This window comes from Neomonachus schauinslandi, chromosome 14 (genome assembly GCF_002201575.2).
Source record: "Neomonachus schauinslandi chromosome 14, ASM220157v2, whole genome shotgun sequence".
NCBI lineage: Eukaryota > Metazoa > Chordata > Mammalia > Carnivora > Phocidae > Neomonachus > Neomonachus schauinslandi.
The window spans coordinates 57,285,740-57,305,307 of record NC_058416.1 but is presented as its reverse complement, the minus strand read 5'-3'; the positions used below and the strand labels follow the sequence as shown (position 1 = coordinate 57,305,307).

At 36.4% G+C, this 19,568-nt stretch overlaps 1 protein-coding gene across 1 annotated transcript in view; it reads right to left on the bottom strand.

Annotated features, from left to right (window-relative positions):
* PTPRM (protein tyrosine phosphatase receptor type M) overlaps positions 1-19,568 on the bottom strand; it is an 812,937-nt gene that overhangs the window by 440,955 nt on the left and 352,414 nt on the right. The window contains exon 5 of the mRNA XM_044921209.1: positions 7,635-7,750. Coding sequence (XP_044777144.1) covers positions 7,635-7,750 — 116 coding nt within the window. The remainder of the gene's footprint in view (positions 1-7,634; positions 7,751-19,568) is intronic.

Sequence of the window (19,568 nt, the reverse complement as noted above, 5' to 3'; positions counted from 1 at the left end):
TAATGCCTCCTGGAATCTCCTTTGGTAAGTCATACTGTTTTGTCAATGTAAAATAAATCTTTACCTTTAAATTAAGCCAATCCAAAATCATACTAAATTAAAACATATGGTATATGCTCTGAAGGCTTTTGGTGGTTTCAGTCTGAATGTGCATACTGTATTTTATATATATATATAAAATATATGGATATTCAACTGACTAAAACAATAATGGATGTAATTTCAACGACTCCAAGTTTTAAGGAGCAAATGGTTCCTATAGCAACTGAAGACAGTCCTCTTTGTGCATTCCTGGTATTTTCTACGATGGTAAGTGATGTTAAATTTATGCTTTAATATATATGGTATAAAATACCCAAGTTAAGCTTGCCAAGGGAACCATAATTTTACTTCTTTTCAAATCATTTTATGGCTTTTATATATAATAGCAAAATTGGTCTGATACACAGTTCTGCTTTTTTCCCCCTCATAATCGATAAAGGAAACTAAAAGCCACCAAGAAAGGTTGACCAAACACATACATTCCTTAACAAAAACACCAAGGCAACATCCACACACATGAATAGAATTTTAATTTTAAATTCTGATAAAAGCTATCAAGTAATTACTACATGATGTTTGTAAATCCACAAGGAAATGTCTGGGTCTTTGTACCATGCAAGAGGCATTATAGTTAAGGATGTACATTCTGGAGTTAGATGGCCTGGTTCAAATCCTAGCTCTTGTTACTAGCAATGTGCTACTGGAAAAATTACTGAAACTTCCCAAGCCTGTTTCTTCTTCTATGGGCATATAAGAGAGTGCTCCTATGGATCAGTTCAGGGAAAAAATGCCTGAACACAGCCTAGCAGAGTACCTAGTGCACAGCAGTGCTCGGTAAATGGAATTGTAATTTTTTTATTTCAAACACATCTGTTGAAGTCAGTGATATAAATACTAGCAATATAATTTATAATTTATTCATTCATAAATCAAATTATATAGTAGGTCAGAGGACCTATTCTTATTAGAACTAAAAATCTAAAGATTTTCCTTTTTCTCTCTCAAAAAAGCCCCACAAAGGTCTAAAAATCTAGCTCAGAAAAGAAATATGAGAAATGTATTACACTGGTGAAAAATACTATTTTCATAATTGGGTAACTCATACCCAGTTAAATGGAATCATATATCAAACTCTCAAAAGAAAAAAAAATCTCTAGGCCAACAATTACAAAAGTTTTAACACTAAGTGAACATTATTCTTAGAAGATCAGTCTTCCCAATTTAAGAGCTCATACTGAATTACACTCAATACCAAAAAAAAAAGCGAGGTGAGTTCATCTATCAATTACTATGACACAGATCTGTTGTCATAGTGAGGACTCAAACACATTATCCTTGAGAGATATATTTCTATTACTTTTAACTGAAGTCCTGTGGCAAGAATTTTTTTCTAAGGGATGAATTAGAGAACAAAATTTTACAACTGAGGGGAAGAAAAATACCTAGGGCAAAGGTACAAGAAATGAAGTTTTAGAAAAGATAACATATTAACCACATTTGCTTCCAAAATTACTCTAACTCTGCATGGTATTTGCTGCATACTCTGAAGAAGCAAAAGGGACATTACTAGGTTCTCTATGCCCCTTCTCTCATCAAAACCATCCCTTGGAGATGAACCATATCCATAAAACAAGCATCCCAGAAAGACACATTCTGTGTCTGTTTTTTGTGCCGGCTTCCTGGTCCAACTGTGGGCCTTCCTTTGAGACTCACCTGGAGGAGACACATGATTTGTTCAGGTAGTCAGTAAGCTAAGTGCCAGGAGCAGGCACTTACTGAATATTTGTTATATGGTAGGTACTATTCTAGCTGCTACATTGCAACAAGTATTTTTAATAGAGTACTTCATAGTGACCATCCAATTTCCTTTTCTATTTCTATGAAGAGATGCATGTTATGAAATCATTTAAAAATGTTATTCTCGTGCCTTACTTCTAATGAACACTAAGCCCCATTTGCTAAAAAAGTAAAACTCAATGACATTGTACTATGATAGTTCCAAAGTTAACACAGATGTTTTCATGGTAAATCTGAGCATATTTGGTTAAAGACCACCATTATTTGAAAGACAAGTACTCAATGAAGAAAAATGTCCATGTGGCAAAATTTACTTATTTGTAAATATATATTTATAATTGACATTCACTAGCAAATTAAACTGCATTTAACATATATAATAATAAATACATAATATACAATTGTGTTAAAGTTTCCTACCTTTTCGGGGCTTTCATTTTCTCATTAATAAAATGAGGAATTTAATTTGAAGACTATTCCACATTCAGATATTATGTAATTCTGTGATTCTAAAAAGTAAGCCATTGAAAAATGATAGGAGTCTCTACGATCTGTGGAGAGAAAATTATTGTTTTCCAGGTTTCCTTGGCCAACTACTATTCACCCAACTTGCACATGCTAATTCCTGGCTTGAGCAAAGCTGCCATTCATCTACTGTTCAAAAGGCACCTCCAACTGCCTCCCTGATTCTGCCATTTGTCCTGGAGGCTGAACCACTTTCATTTCCCACCCACTTCTGAGTTTGAGATGGTAGCGAAATGCTATAGACCGAATGTTTGTGTCTCTCCCGAATTCATATGATCAAACCTAATCCCCAGTGTGATAGTACTGAGGAGGGGCCTTTGGGAGGTGATTAGGTTTAGATGAGGTCATCAGACTGAATCCCTCTTGATGGAACTGGTGTCCTTATAAGGGGATGCCTAGCTGAGAGCTCTCTCTCCACATGTGAGAATGCAGTAAGAAGACAGTCTAGAAACCAGGGAGCTAGAGCCCTCACCAAAAACTTTACCATGATGGTACCCTGATCTTGGATGCCAGTCTCTAGAAGTGTGAGACATAAACTGTTTAAACCACCCACCCTGTGGTGGTTTGTTAGAGTAGCCCAAACCAACTAAGACACTGAGTAAGAAGACGAAGGAATTTAGAGGAGCCTCCACAATGATCAAAAATGAATTACATAGCAGAAGTTACAAAAATGCCCATACTACACAGATGCAGGGGAAGAATGCAAGGTTTCCTAGAAAACAATGTGTACAAGCCATCTTCAGATTTATGACCATCAATACTAGCTTTGGTGATCATCTTTATTTATTGAAAAGTTAAAATAGGTATTATAAATGTGAATTCCTAGGGGAAACAAGTATATGTAGGAAAATAAAATTTAAAATACTTAAGAAAGAACAATAGTAAATTTAATATAATCATACATGGCTTAAGGGATTTTTAGGACTATGTAAAAATATATATAACTCAGAAATTGCCCATCAGCATATAATATGTAAGTATGAAAAGGACACCTAAAATTCCATTTTCTCTTCTCTGTATCTTATCTATACATATCCTAAGATATTTTCAAAATGTAGGCTCCACAGTGATCAGAAAGTTGATAATAACAAGCAATACTGTTATAGTTTGGGTACCTGAATGATTTTACACATGCATTTCATTTGAGTGTATCCCACAGTTACAGACCCTGCTGTATGCATAGACTGTATTTCTGATAGCATATAGCAAGTATCTCAACAAAAACACTGCACATCACTTTTGTACTACAAAGAGAAAACAATTTTGTAGATGCAGTCTTCCTACTATACATTGTCTGGAAGGTGTTTTAAGTCCTTTGCCACTATGCTAACGCATGCTCGTGAACTGTGTTTTACTCTGTTGCTTTGTATTCTAGAAAAACCAATTCTATGTTGACAATAACCTATAGCCCACAGATGAGACGGGGAAAATGTAAGCAGATGGAACACATCTGTTAATCATAAACATTTCTTCATTAGTGTCATCAGATTTATATGTGCTATGTTTTTGTGAAAGGCTCTGACAGCGATCATATTTAATCTATATTTTAAACAATCAAACTGCTGGCCATTTTCGTAGAGGTAGATCAATATGGACATGTAATACATATGGACTTTTTTTTTTGGTTATGATGGCTCCTTGTTGTTAATCATGTAATGTCAGTCACATCCAAATTCTTCCAACAGAGTGGTAAGTACATATTACCTATTCACCAGAATTGGAATACAGGAAGATGTTATAGGATAGTGGAATCAAGGAATAGTTAAGTAAAGGAAATACAAATGTACTATTCCCAGCTATGCCATTTACCTTTGTGACCTTGAGCAATCCTGCACCTCAAACTCATCTATAAAGGAAGTATAAGGTCATGGGATACACCCATGAAACCATGCAAATGCCTATGGTAGAACTCAAACTATGATCATACAAGTAACACAAATTATTATAAATGATGATACTCCAAAGCATCAATGTTCCCCAAATAAAAATGTACTATTAATTTCTAAATCTTGACTTACTATTGAGTAGATAGAATGACAGAAAAGCCTAAAAATATTTTTCTCATTCATTTTTCTGCCTGGCTCTCAGAATTACTTTGAGGATGCAAGTGCTTTTGTATGCAGACAAGCAGTTTTGAAACTGTGATAGATTTAGAGTAATGAAGAAATGCCCATATTTATACCTCTATACTCGAAAGACTTTGGCCATGATTCCAGGTTTGCTTCTCCCCACAACTTCTAAAGAATGACCTCAGGCAAAGGCCAGGGCACAGGTGAGAGGGCAGGAGGGCTCTATGAAACCATCACCTGCCACAAATCCTCACTGCTACTAGAAGCCACTCTGGACAAATACATTTTAATAGAAACAATTCTTGCAAGTGAAGGATGCTAGTCTTATTTCATTAGCTATTAATAAAATAAACACTTCCCCACAGGATGCATACCCAACCAGAGGAAATAAATCATTTAACAGTAAAATTATTCTAACATCACGGAGATTCACAAATGGCATGCCAGGTCCAGAAAAAACGAAGTTTCACTTAGAATTTCAAAGTCACGACACCTCTGTTTTTATCATCCCATTCAGGATATGACCATGTGGACAACTGCAGGGCAATAGGTAGTCACCGATGCCAAGAAGGCAAGACAAGATTGGGTAATAGACAAGAAAGGCATTAATGGATGGACTGTAAAAACAATTTATCAACACTAATGATCAAATCTAATAGAACAAAAGCAAGAAAGTCTGGGGACATGGGAAATTCAACATGACAGTCACATCAAGGCTACTGAATACAGGTACCTTTATACCTTGGGTTTTGCCTTTTTCTTTCCTGATTGGGACATGTGTTGTGCTTTGCTTCAGACCAGTAACTGTCAACTCCAGGTGCACCTTGGAGTCATCTGGGGAGCCCTGAATGCGGGACCTTGCACATACCAATAAAATAAGAATCCTGGTGTAGACCAGGCATTTTTAAAAAATTCCCCAAGTGATTCTAGTGGGGTGAGGGCTCAGACTGCATTTAGACCTGTTTTTCAAAACAGCAGCTAGCTTTCTCCCTACGACATAACAGATTCTATTTATTTTTTATTTTTTATATTTTTTATTTAAATTCAATTAGCCAACATATAGTACATCATTAGTTTCAGATACTGATTCTCTTTAAAACAAAGCCTTTTACTTTGTAGCAGGAAGTAGTTAAAGATCCCCAATGCCCAAGGCAATGCTGAAGTTCAACCAGGAGCATCCCAAGCCCAGGACATTTGCAAAAACAAAAAGAGTAAATTGTATCCTCAACTTGCCTATAAATTCTTGGGAATACCTAAGACTCTGCTGAGGCGAGAGTTCAGACTTTATATTGTGTTCTCTGAAGTAACATTAACACAAATATCAGGAGCCCAAAACTATTTTCCATGAAAAATTAAGAATTCTAGAGATAAATCAAAGATGACAGGACAGTGTCATTTTTAAAGATTTTATTTATTTATTTGAGAGAGAGAGAATGAGAGAGAGCACATGAGAGGGGGGAGGGTCAGAGGGAGAAGCAGACTCCCTGCAGAGCAGGGAGCCCGATGCAGGATTCGATCCAGGGACTCCAGGATCATGACCTGAGCCGAAGGCAGTCGCTTAACCAACTGAGCCACCCAGGCACCCGACAGTGTCATTTTTAAAAGGTAGTTAATGCATTGTGGAAAATATCAATTAAAAATGTCTGTCTCATCAATTACCATACACAGCCCATCTTGATCCAGGTAAATACCAAACAACCACTAATGAAGAAAATAATTTTCAGTCTCTAAGATCAAGATTCTAAAAGAACTGGGAAGTGGGATATAAAGGAAAAAACAAAGTCAAATACTGAAGATAAAGGCTGAGCACAGCAGTCATGGGCTGCAAAATCTCTTACAGTATCAAGTACAAAACTTATAGAGAAAAAGAAATAAAGATGAATTTGGTGCCTGCATCAGTCTTCTGCGTACATTCCTCCTTCCTGGCCAGGGGATGTCCTCACAGGGACTGCAGGAAATGAGAAAACAGTGACATCAAGGTAGAAAGGTGAGGAATTGTGCAGTAGGTCCAAGAGTATTTAAGAATCCTTCAGAATGTATTCCCCAGTTGTCAACATATTATTGACTAATCCTGGGACGGCACATTTGGCCATCTTCCATTTTCCCCAGAAGTGAAGGAATAAAAACGATCTTTTATTTCAGTTGTGATGATGAAAAGGCAAGAGAAATTTCAAAGTTATAGAGTGTCACGCAAATGTGACCGTCACGGTCACCATGACACCACAGAAGAGGAGGGATGCTAGGAGGTGGAGAGGTGATACACAGAGGAAAGGTCAGCATGCATGAAGCGGAAGTCATGGGGGAACAGGACAGATGCACAAAAAGGTTAAATCATGAAGCAGCTCAGTAGCAAACTAAAATAAGTATATGATTAACCAAACTAAAACAAAACTAACTACAAGACCTACAAAAAAGAGGAGTAGGTGGGAATCAACACCAGTCACCATAAAGAGTGAGCATCCTGCAGATCAATACATAAAAGGAAGAAAGGAGAATGAAACTGGAGAAGGCCATGGGGTGCAGAGATGAAATTCAGAGCCTAAAGGAACGGGTGGCATTCCGGTTAGAGGGGATAGGTCACCTAATCCCACTCACTCTGTCAGAACTTGGGCAACCATGGATACATCCATGAAACTATTTCCCATGCAAAATATATATGGTGGAATTTGAAACATCATAAAACAAGACACACAAATTATGATTACACTAAAAATGTCTACTTAAATACTCAAAAGATGTGTTGTTAATTTCTAAGTGGAGGCTTTTTTTTTCTTGTGGGAATTCAAATTACAAAAAGGGCTAAGCGTGCATGCGCGCGCATGTGTGTGTGTCTTGTGTGTGTGTGATGCTCTGGACAATTCTCAAGAGGAAGAGTAGGGGAGAGCTCTATATTTGGTACTTTAATATCCTGCTCTACAAGTAATTTGACAACCACATCTTCAAAGCAAGATGGCTAAGCAGAAACAAAGGAAAAAAAAATTTAAAGAAAAAGAAAAAGGTCTGTGAAGAACAGTAGGCATCATCTAGAACTCTTAGGAATCTCACAACTTATCAATAAAGAAGGAAAGGAGGGGAGACAACTGTTGGCATCAATCATTCATCAGCAACCCGACACTGACCTGGACCCCTGAGCCCTTCCCCAGGGGGCATGCACTGCTGTCCCTGGACTCTCCCTGAACCGATGATGCTGAGTTACTGTACCTGCAACCAGAGCCGGTCACCCACTACGGTCCGGCCGATGGCGCTGCACTGGAAGGTGGCAAACTGGCCCGCATTGACTTCCACGTTCTGAATCCGCAGGAAGTGGGGAGTTCTGGCTACATGAAGAGAAAGAATTAAAGATATTAGAAGTGGAGATCTGTCACTTACATGTGTCTTTTTTGAATCTATCTGCAATTTGGGGCCCTTCCATTTTGTTTACCTTTGAAGAAAACGCCGCTTTTGCTTATAAGAATGCTTTCAAGATCTCATTATGATTGTAAAAGAAAGGTATCATGAAAGGCTTTGGTGTACTCTGTGAAAGAACAGAAAAGCCAAGCATTCTGGGATAGAACCAAGAAGAAAGAAGATATTTTATTGTTCCTGCTGTGCAAATTATCATAGCTCAGCAGTCTTCTTGTAATAACAGATCTGTATTAATAAAGATTACACTGAAGCCTAATTGATGTTTTGAACAAAAACATATTAGGTATTTATACTAGCAACATGAAAAGAACAGTAAGAAGTTAAATGATCCTGTCAAGGAAACTTTTTTAAGCCAAGTACAAAGCTGTGCGTAATATATATTTTAATTCAACTAACTGGTATGCAGCATTACTTATGTAATATTTCCCAACTACCAAAAATACTAACCCCATAGACAGACTCTGTGGAATTATGTTGGGACTGCCATAGCATGGCAGTTTCTGCTGATTCTTATTCCCAGTTCAAGAAGAAAGTATGATTCTAAATGCTAAACAGCATTAAGTCTCATAACATACATTGTCCATGGGGGACAACCTTCTGAATAAAGGATAATTCTGTTTGATCTGAGAAGCACAGACCAAATTTCTGCAACAGACTGAACACATGTGTGAAGGAACTGGAATGACAGGTCAGGAATTAAATTTTATGATAACCTCTATTTTTTAGGAAAAAGTCTCTTATCACAGCAATGACAGGGTAAAAGCAAGGGGCTGGGAGGAAGGAGGTTAGGGAGTAGAAAAGGAAGAGAACAGGATGGTGGTATTTTCTGACAGGGATGGATAAATCTTCTAGACAATAACTAGAATAAATTTCTTATGCCTTGCCAGGTTGTCCTCACCATCAGCATGTCTTTAGGCCATGTCCAGACACCTTCAAAGAATGGTGCCCCACTACTGAATACCCAAACATGATAAACCAGCACTAATATTAGCCTATGCAGAACATAATTAGGAACGGAAGTGGGTTACTACCAAGAACAAAGAGAAATGCATTTTAATATCAGTAACACACAGGAAAAGCCCATTACTAATTTGGAGGCCACTAGTAATTCCAAAAGTGTATTCATGATGCTTAGCATGCAAAATGTCCTAAATAACTTCTAAAAAAGCAGTATAATTATGGGTCATTGTTTATAATACAAATATATATATATTTTAGGATTTTCTTTATTTATTTGACAGAGAGAGACACAGCAAGAGAGGGAACACAAGCAGGGGGAGTGGGAGAGGGAGAAGCAGGCTTCCCGCGGAGCAGGGAGCCCGATGTGGGGCTCGATCCCAGGACCCTGGGACCCTGACCTGAGCCGAAGGCAGACGCTTAACTGACTGAGCCACCCAGGCACCTCTCTAATACTAATATATTAATTTAAAGCCCTATGACCTATTTTTCACTATTTTAAATTATGTTTGGCCAAGAATAACATGATGTTGTGGTTTTTAAAGACCTCTGTAAAAAATCCCTAAATCAAATTTCTCTTCGTCTCTGTTCCCAAAAAAGCTGAAAGATGTTTTGTTTTTAGAAAATGGCAAAAGGTAACATGTTTTGAGCATTATGTGCCAGAAACTTTTCCACTGAACATTCATGAATGTTCTCTGAGGTAAGTATTTTTTTCCACTTTGCAGATGGGGGAACTGTGGGTTCTTGCCTAGTAAGTGTTGGAACCAGAGTGTGAACAGTTCCAAAGCCCAGGCACATTGAGTCGAATTCTTATTATTTGGAATTAATAATAAAATTATTAAAAATTAATAAAATACATATTATTTTAAAATAATAAATGAATTCATATTATTTAAATTGAATTTGTATTAATTAAATTGATTTTATATTCTTTAAAATTGTTTACTTGCAATTTCAACTTCTATAGAATTCTATTCTCCTAACCTCACCTCTGACACAAATGAACAAACTGTCGCTACACAAAAATTCCTAAAAATTACTATTTTAGATTTACCTACATTAGGTGTTCCCAATATTAATAGAAATCATTAAGAATTTGAGAATTTGAGATTTGACTAAATTAACAGGACTAAATTGAAAGCAAGAAAGCTATTTGCTTGTCTAGGAAATATAAGCAAATGAAATATCCTTCTTCAAATCCAACACAGTATGTCCATTATGGCACACCTGTCATCAACTAGAATCTTTTTCAACTGTTTTTCCCTTGTAAAATAATTCAAAGCACATTCCCCCTAGCCACATGGACATCAAACTATACCATGTACACAGCATTCAAGAAAGGAAGAAAGATGATGGAAGTGGTAACTCCTCTGTTCACTCGTGTGTTTGTACAGCAATAGATTTTAGCCACTTCACAGGAATTCAAAGATAGCTGATCAGAGCGGTCTATGCTCTATAGGCTTTCAGGACACATGCACACGTACAGACATACATGCACACAAGCACACGCACAAACACACACACACACACACACACACACTACCCTGCACTGTTATGTTCCAAAGTACGGAGAGGCACGTTTTGCTAAGGGTGAAGAAGAGTTTTGAACAGAAACTGCCAGAACATGGTAGGAGCTGGCTAGTGAGAGAGCCATTCGTAGATACAGAGTTCACAGCTGGCTGGGCAGAGAGGTGGGTAGATCGGGAGGTGGGGTGCCATTTTCAACTGGCATGCTACCGACTGTTGCCAGCTCTCAGTGGTTCATTCTAGTCCAATAAGGGCCCTTGTCACCTCTCCCCCCACTGCCATGGTAGTGTTCCACCTGTGGTAATACAGTCCTCGCTTGCTTTCTCCACATATTTTGGGTATGGGGGCTGCCTCTTCTGTGCCCTCTTTGGAGACACCTCTTGCATCCATGGGTAAACTATAAAAAGGCTTACGGTTTGAGTTACATTTAGAATTAGTATACTCTCTGAAGCTGGGTTAGAATCCCAGGCTTCTTTGTTTAGAAGGTGCCTCTTGGGCTGGAAGCTCTTCCATCAGCTTTTGGTTTTGGCCTCTCTCTTCGCCCTGTTTGGTCCTGCTCCTCTCATGGGAACTGCTCAGTCAGAGGGCATGCCCCTTTCCAAATCCCTGATGTCCACATGCTCCTGTCTGCATGACTCCTGCGAAGGATAATTTAGAACTTCCAAGGTTCCTTTGAGAAAAATCTCCCAAGCTGGCTCCCATGTACATTGAGCACCACCCCCACCTTCCATACTCTGATGGACTGTTTTAAAGACATTATCCTGCTCGTTCGACCGGCAGGACCTCTCACTAATGCTGCCCTCTCCTGTCCCTCTCATGCCTCCTATCTCTGCTTGCCTCTTGCTAAAAGCCACCGTACTAAGTTGGGTCCCTAAGACAAGGTTTTTGAGTGTGCAGCCATCTTTCATGATAACTTCTGGGAAAGGGGTATTGCCCCTGAGGTGCTATTCTGCTGTTTCACCCACCTGGGTAAGCCCAGGGTCAGTTCCGAGCCTGTCCTAAAAGGTTGGGGAGCATTTTGAGTATCAACCCTGGTATTGTATTCCCTTACATAGTTAAGTTACTAAAAATTAAAAATCAAAAAAGTTTCCCCTAAAAATCCATTGCAAAATTTCCATGTTACTCATGTATGTCTTACGCCTTGGCTTTTTGCCCTGCACCCCATCTATGACTCCTTCTCCTCTCACCTTTGTCTCCCTCCCCACTCCCCAAGGCCCCCAAGGATTTTCTCAAAATCCTTCTTGCTTTTTTATGCACTACAAGTGAGTTCTCTTAAATTTCTCAACCAGAAGGCCTAATCATAGTGTGTGGGGACAACACAGCTTAGCGTCTACCACTCCTCCTACAGATGCAGAAATGCAAGAAAGATTCTCTTTTCTATAGTAACATTTCCTTTCCTGATATAACCATTAGAGATTTTCAGCCCTTCAAAAGCTTCTACACTTTCTGAGTGGCACAAGGGGAAAGCTAAAATACATGTAGTTTGAACATCAAGAGTAAGCTTCCCATGGGCTAAAATTGTTTAGAAAATGAATTTCAAATCTTGAAATTTTTAATATCATTCCTTATCTAGCATGGCAGGAGAGTTATTTTGGAAGAGCAAGGGTGGGATATCCATACAGTTCTCTTTTTCTTTTTTTTAAATACTATAGCATGTTTCCAAACTGCCTGAGAAATAATATAATTCATTTTCCCCCAGATCTGAATGGCATTTGAAAACAACTTACCTGGACCAATTTCACTTACATATTCTTCCTACTAATACAGTTAATATGCTTTAAAATGTCCAAGATATTGGAAACCAATTTAATTCTTTTTCCTAGGATTTGTGATTTAAATAATTTATTTTTTGCTTTTAGAAAATATTTTCAATAATAAACATTAAAAATAGAGAAGTATTTAATTTTTCAATCATATAAAAATTTATCTCTAAGAAGCAATTTTTGAAATATGCATGTATTTCTGCACACTGTTTTAAAAAATGGACCGTATCCTGTAACCTGTTGAGGACACACATAGCATGTTGACCATAGCCTGGACAACCTGAAGAAGGTTGGGAAACTGAACTTTGATTCAACCAGAAATGTTCATAGAGATTATTCATTGCACCAGGTGAGGAGACAGATGAAAAGCCAAATCATGAGAACAGCTGAAAATGGGGTAGGGATGGGGTAGGGATGGGGAGGGGGTGGAATGAAGGTAAATTTAATTAATTAATTAATTAATTCCACTGGAACCAAAAAAAGGAAGCTTCTAGCACCTGGTAGAATCCTCTCTCGTGGGGACATATTATGGGCAGCTATGTTATTCATGGATTACTCTGAGGTCAATGGTGGGAGCTTCTGGCTTTGCATCGCACTATCAGAACAACCCCTTGCCATTAAGAAACGTGAGCACCCTCTAACATGGTCTGTTGGTATCTCTACTAGCAGGGTATATAAAAGAGCTCTTTTCACCACACCCTCAAAAATACTAAGTATTAATTTCTATAATCTGTCTTGAGAAACTCATGAAATATATGTATCTGCTATATCAGCTAACTTAATAATAATAAATAATGTGAATATCAGAATTGTCACTAGTTCTGCTATTGGGCTGTTCATCCACTGGGAAGTCCACCCCAGGAAGACTGCTTTCCTAAGGGCTCTGTTTCAAGCAATGGCTAACTGAACCAAAAAAGAAAGACACAGAAAAACTCATTTATCAATACACTCTGCTAATGCTTACTGCCCCCAGGGGGTTATTTGTGAGGATACGACTTACATTTTTAATTTGGAGGCCAAAGATATGATTATGTGAAAGTTTGTCTTTCTTTGCCCCTGTTCTTAAAGATTTATTGGACAGAATGAAAGTTATTACTTTTCCTTTAGTATTGTTTTGATCTTCAATACAGCTTTCTGAAAGACTGCTGGTGCATATTACTCACACAGTAAGGTTAAAGGTCTAAGGAATTTATACCTCTGTTCAAATTGTATTTTGGGAGGGCCCTTCCCTGGAATGCACTGACTGTCTTTGGTTTGGGAAATAGCATTTCTTAGTTGAGAATAAGACTGCTAGAAAAAAATAATCTGGCTAAGATAATAAAAGCCACAACTCAAATGGAAGCCAGATGAACACATATAAACCTATTAAGCATAAACACTATTATAAGCAACGTATCCTTTTCAGATAAAAGATAATTAATTGACTTAAATGGAAGATGGTAACTCATCCATCAGGCTGAACAAGACAAATGGACTGTGGAATTCTATTTTCCAGATTAGTTTCTTTTAAGAACATGGAAGTCAAAATTTCTAATAATGGCATTTTTAAGTTTTTTCAATAAATGTTAAAGGCCTATATAATCTTACCAAAGTTTTAAGATGCCTGGATTCTCCCTGTCCAGTGATGTGAATTCTAGAACTATTTTCAAATGGGAAGGCTGATGCTATTTTAAGATTTGGATTTCTGCCACGTGTGTTCATGCATTCAAGCATCAGTATTTCAGCCCCTTACTACTTCTGAACAGAAGCAAAAGTTCTTCAACCCAAGCCTCAGTGGGTGGATATATATACAGATATATATATATATATATATTTAATTTGTAAGACAAGGATTTAAAAAAAAAGTACCTATTACATAGGGCTGGGAAAAAGATTAAATATGATGCCAGGAAGGTATTGTGTGTGCCTGGTACCCTCAAAAATGTTCATTACTATTTAAAATAACTAATTTATCACTGGAAACTGGAGAAGATCCCAAGAAAAAGTTCTACAGCCAGAAAAGTTCTGATCCAATGCTGAGCTGTATGCTCTGAATCCTGCCAAACTATCTTAATTGTAACACCAGGTAGAGCACCGTTAGAGTAGAAAATTTCAATCTATCCCATATTCAAAAAGAAAAATTCTCTCTCTCTCCCCAAATTTATAGGCCCATTCGTCTCCTGGATACCCTTTCAAAATGCTATGCCAGCTTTCTTCTAAAACCTGCAGGAGTTCTAAAAACTAAATATCTTCCATGAATATCAAACAGGATTTTTACTACAACTCTCCTATTTTCTCATCTCTGCCATATTCTGTTGCTTCTTATTAAGAAAACAGTTGTTAAAAGAATAGAGGTTTTCAGGTATTAATTGATCTCAAATCAACCTTTGATCCCAAAGCCAGAAACTACTGACCAAGATGCAAATCTTTTTGCAGATGTTTCATATTATTGATCCTTTAAAGCCTGCACCAAAATGCGAACAACAAGATCAAAGAACGGTAATTTGTGAGAATAAAGGGCAAACTGACACGGGCAAAAGAGGACTGGGTCCTGACCCTTTTTTATTTTCATTTGCATTTTAATGTAATGGCATAGGTTGAAATTAACTGGAGGCATTCCCAAACTGCCAGAACAAGCAGTCAACTCTCTTATTTGTGTAGCATGGAAGCCAAACAACCTGGCACTGCCCACACAGAGACATAGTACATTTGCAAACATTTTTCTTTTTAATTTTAAATTCAATTTTAATTTTAAATTTGCAGATGGACATTGCTAAATCACCCCATGTAAGCAATCGATCAGTTTAGCTACTTAATCTGCAGCTAACTTATTTTAGTGGGCCCATCAGGATGGAGTGCCTAAAAATAACAGTAATAGATCACATTTATTGAGCTCTTAGAATGTGCCAAGCACTGTTCTAAGTTCTTGATATACATCAACTCATTTAATCCTTATATTTACCCCATTGAGGAAAGGATCATTATTATTATCCCCATTAATGCGTTTATAGGGCCAAAGAGGCTATGTAACTCTTGTGATAAAAGCAGGAAGCTTGCTCTTAACAGGTTACAGGACCAAACTATTTTTGTTTTGCTTTAAAGTTAAAGATGGATCTTTTTTTTTTTTTAAGATTTTATTTATTTATTTAATTGACAGAGAAAGAGAGAGCGAGACAGCGAGACAGGGAACACAAGCAGGGGAAGTAAGGGAGGGAGAAGCAGGCTTCCCGCAGAGCAGGGAGCCGGATGCGGGGCTCGATCCCAAGACCCTGGGATCATGACCTGAGCTGAAGGCAGTCGCTTAACCACTGAGCCACCCAGGTGCATTTAAGATGGATCTTAATGAAATAATTTTTCAAGTGGCAAAACAGATTCAACATCCTTATCATAGAAAAATAAGTTAGGTACTATATACAAATATTTTTTAAAAGTCACTCATATCTTGAAGAAAAATGATTGATATTTTGGGGGAGAAAAAATCCAAGTTAGGTTCCTATGTGTTTAAGATGCAATGTCAGTTCTGAGTCCTATGTGCCTCTGAACCAAAGCATGTGATCTGTCATTACTCAACAGAACGTAATTCAGAAAACAATTCTAATTTTTTGTCACTGTTATTCTTATTTTAATCATACTGCTTATAATGTTTTCATAAAAAATCTAAATTTAGAAACAGACAAGCAATATGTGGGTATGAAAATAAATCAATGAGTGAAAAAAATTAATTTTGTTTTATAAAATAAGAATAATTTTGAACCTGGGATGCTATATTATGAAGTCTGCATTTCTTAAATGTTTAAAAAAAAACTGCTAAATTATTTCCTACTCCAAAACAGTAAAACACCATAGTATTGGATTCCGTATCCACTTTATGCAATAAATGGCATGTGGGTTTTTGTTTTCAATCTTTTGCAAAAAGGTAACCTACTAAATAAAAGAAGATATTTGAAAATGATATATTCAGTAAGGGGTTAATACTCAAAACATATAAGGAACTCATACAACTCAACACCAAGAAAAAGTTAAAAAATCTGATAATCTGATTAAAAATAGGCAGAGGAGCTGAATAGACATTTTTCCATAGACTGCATACAGATGGCCAACAAACGTATGAAAAGATGTTCAACATCAAAGATCATCAGGAAAACACAAATCAAAACCACAATGTGAGATACCATCACACACCCGTCAGAATGGCTAGTATCAATAAGACAAGAAATAACGGGTTGGCATGGATGTGAGGAAAGGGAACCCCTGTACACTACTGTTGGGAATGGGTGGAGCCACTATGGGAAGTGGTATGGAGTTTCCTCAAACCTTAAAAACAGAAATACCATACAATCTACTAATTTCAGTGCTGGGTATTTAACTAAAGAAAACAAAAACATAAATTTGAAAAGATATAGGCACCCCTATGTTTATTGCCCCATTATTTACAATAACCAAGATAGGGAAGCAACCTAAATGCCCATCGATATGTGAATGGATAAAGAAAATGTTATATACACATGTATATACATACATACATAATGGAATATTACTCAGCCATAAAAAATGAAATATTGCCATCTGTGACAACATGCATGAATATACAGAGTATTATACTAAGTCAAATAAGTCAGGCAAAAAAAAAAAAGACAAATACCATGTGATTTCACATATATGTGGAATCAAAACACAAAGCAAATAAACAAAATAGAAACAGACTTGTAAATACAGAAGACAAATGGGTGGTTGCCAAAGCAGAGTGGGAGGATGGGTGAAATAGATTAAGAGGTATGAACTTCCAGTTATAAAATAAACAAGTCACAGGGATGAAAAGTACAGCATACAGAATATAGTCAGTAATATTTTAATAATTTTTTATGGCTAGAGATGGTAACTATGCTTATTGTGAGCACTGCATATGTACAGAATTATCAAATCACTATGTTATACACCTGAAACTAATACAACATTATATGTCAGCTATACTTTAATAAAAAAAAATGCCAAAGAGAGTTCTTTGAGTGGAGGTAAAAGAATGCTAATTAACATAATAAAAACATAAAAAGGTAGAGTAAGTCTCACTGGTAATGGGAAATTTATAGTCATAGTTAGATTTTGCAATAAGGTAATAGTGGTGCATAATTCATTTACAACTCTAAAAGTTAAAAAAAAAGAACATATAATGATCTGTTGTTAGTTATACAATATAAAAAACATATAAATTTTAGCAAAAGAACCTATTTTGTAACAACCTAAAGTGTTCCTTTTAGGAGAAGTAAAAGTGTAAAGCTTCCAAATTCTATTAAAGTTAAGTTGTTATCAGTTTAAAATAGGGTGCTATAAGTTTAAGATGTTTTATATAAGTTTTATGGGAATTATATAGAAAAATTTTGTAGTAATTTCACAAAAGAACAAGATAAAGAAATCAAAGCATACTGAAACCAAAAATATTGAAACACACAAAAAAGACACCAGAATCAGAAACAAGGAAAAATAGATCTACAAAGCAACCAGAAAGAAATTAATAAAATGGAAATAGTGAGTCCTTTCCTGTCAATAGTTACAGTAAATATAAATAGATTAAAAGACACAGAATGTCTGAATGGATAAAGAACAAAAACAAGATCTAACAATGTGTTGCCTACAAGAGAAGCACTTTAACCTTAAAGACACACACCGGATGAGAGTGAAGGGATGGAAAAAGACATTTCAAGCAAATGGTAACCAAAAAAAAAAAGAAAGAAAGAAAAGGAAAGAAAAGTAGGGGCAGCTATACTTAGACAAAATAGACTTCAAGTTAAAAATGATAAAAAGAGACAAAGAAAGTCATTATGTAATGACAGAGGGGCCTAATACATCAATGAGATTAATAATTAGATGTAACAAGAAGATATCTGTACACAATGGTGAAGCACTGACACACAAAAGCAAAAACTTCTAGAAATAAAAGGAGAAATAAACAGTAACACAATAATAGTTGGGGATTTTAATACCCCACTCTCAACAATGGGTAGAGCATCTGGAGAGAGAATCATTAAGGAAACAGCAGACTTGAACAACACTATAGACCAAATGGACCTAACAAACATATATAAAACATTGTATCCAACAACAGAAGAATACAGATTCTTCTCAAGCACACATGGAATATTTTCTAGAATAGACCATATGTTAGGCCACAAAACAAGTCTTAGCAAATTTAAGAAGACTGAAATGGTACCAAGAATCTTTTCTGACCACCATGGAATGAAACTAGAAATCAATAACAAGAGGAAACTGGAAAATTCATGAGAAAATGGAAATTAAACTACTCCCTCCTGAAAAACAAATGGATCAAAGAGGACATTAAAGGGGAGAAAAGGTTTCCTCAAATAAACAAAAATGGAAACACAAAATACAAGAACTTGTGGGATGTAGCAAAAGTAGTTCTAAGAGGGAACTTCATAGCAATATATGCCTATTTAAGAATCAAAAAAGATCCTAAATATACAACCTAACTCTACATTTTAAAGAACTAGAAAAAGAACAAACTGAGCCCAAAGTTAGCAGAAGAAAGGAACAACGAAGATTAGAGTAGAAAAAAAACAAAGAATAGAAAACGGTAGAAAAGATTAGCTAAACTAAGAGTTGGTTCTTTCAAAAGATAAACAAAATTGACAAATCCGTAGGTAGACTAACCAAGTTAAAAAGAGAGAGGACCCAAAGCAACAAATTATAAATGAAATAGACATTACAACTGATACCATAGAAATTCAAAGGGACGTAGGAGGCTACTAAGAACAACTTTATGCCAACAAACCAAACAACCTAGAAGAAATGGAAAAATTCATAGAAACATACAGCTTACCACCACTAATTCAGGAAGAAATAGAAAATTTGAAAAGACCAATTATGAGTAAGGAGATGAATCAGTAACCAAAAATCTCTCAACAAAGAAAAGCCCAGGACCAGATGGCTTCACCACTGAATTTTACCAAACATTTAAAGAAGAATTAACACCAATCCTTCTCAGACTCTTCTACAAAATTGAAGAGGAGGAAATAGTCCCAAACTCATTCTTTGAGTCCAGCATTATCCTGATACTAAAATTAGAAAAGAAAGCTACTAAAAACAAAACAAAACAAAACTATAGGCCAACATCCCTAATGAATACAGATGCAAAAATTCTCAATAAAATATTAGCAAACCAATTCAGCAGCAGAGTAAAAGGATCATACACCTTGATCAAGTGGAATTTATTCCTGGGATGCAAGGATGGTTCAACATATGCAAATCAATCAATATGATTATATCACATTAACAGAATGAATAAGAAGACTCATATGAGCATCTCAATAGATATAGAAAAAGCATTGGACAAAATTCAATATCCATTCAGGATAACAACTTTGAATGAATTATACATAGAAGAAACATATCTCGGCACAAAAAGGTCACATATGACAAGCCCACAGATAATACCACACTGAATGATGAACTGTTGAAAGCTTCTCCTCTAAGATTAGAACAAGACAAGACT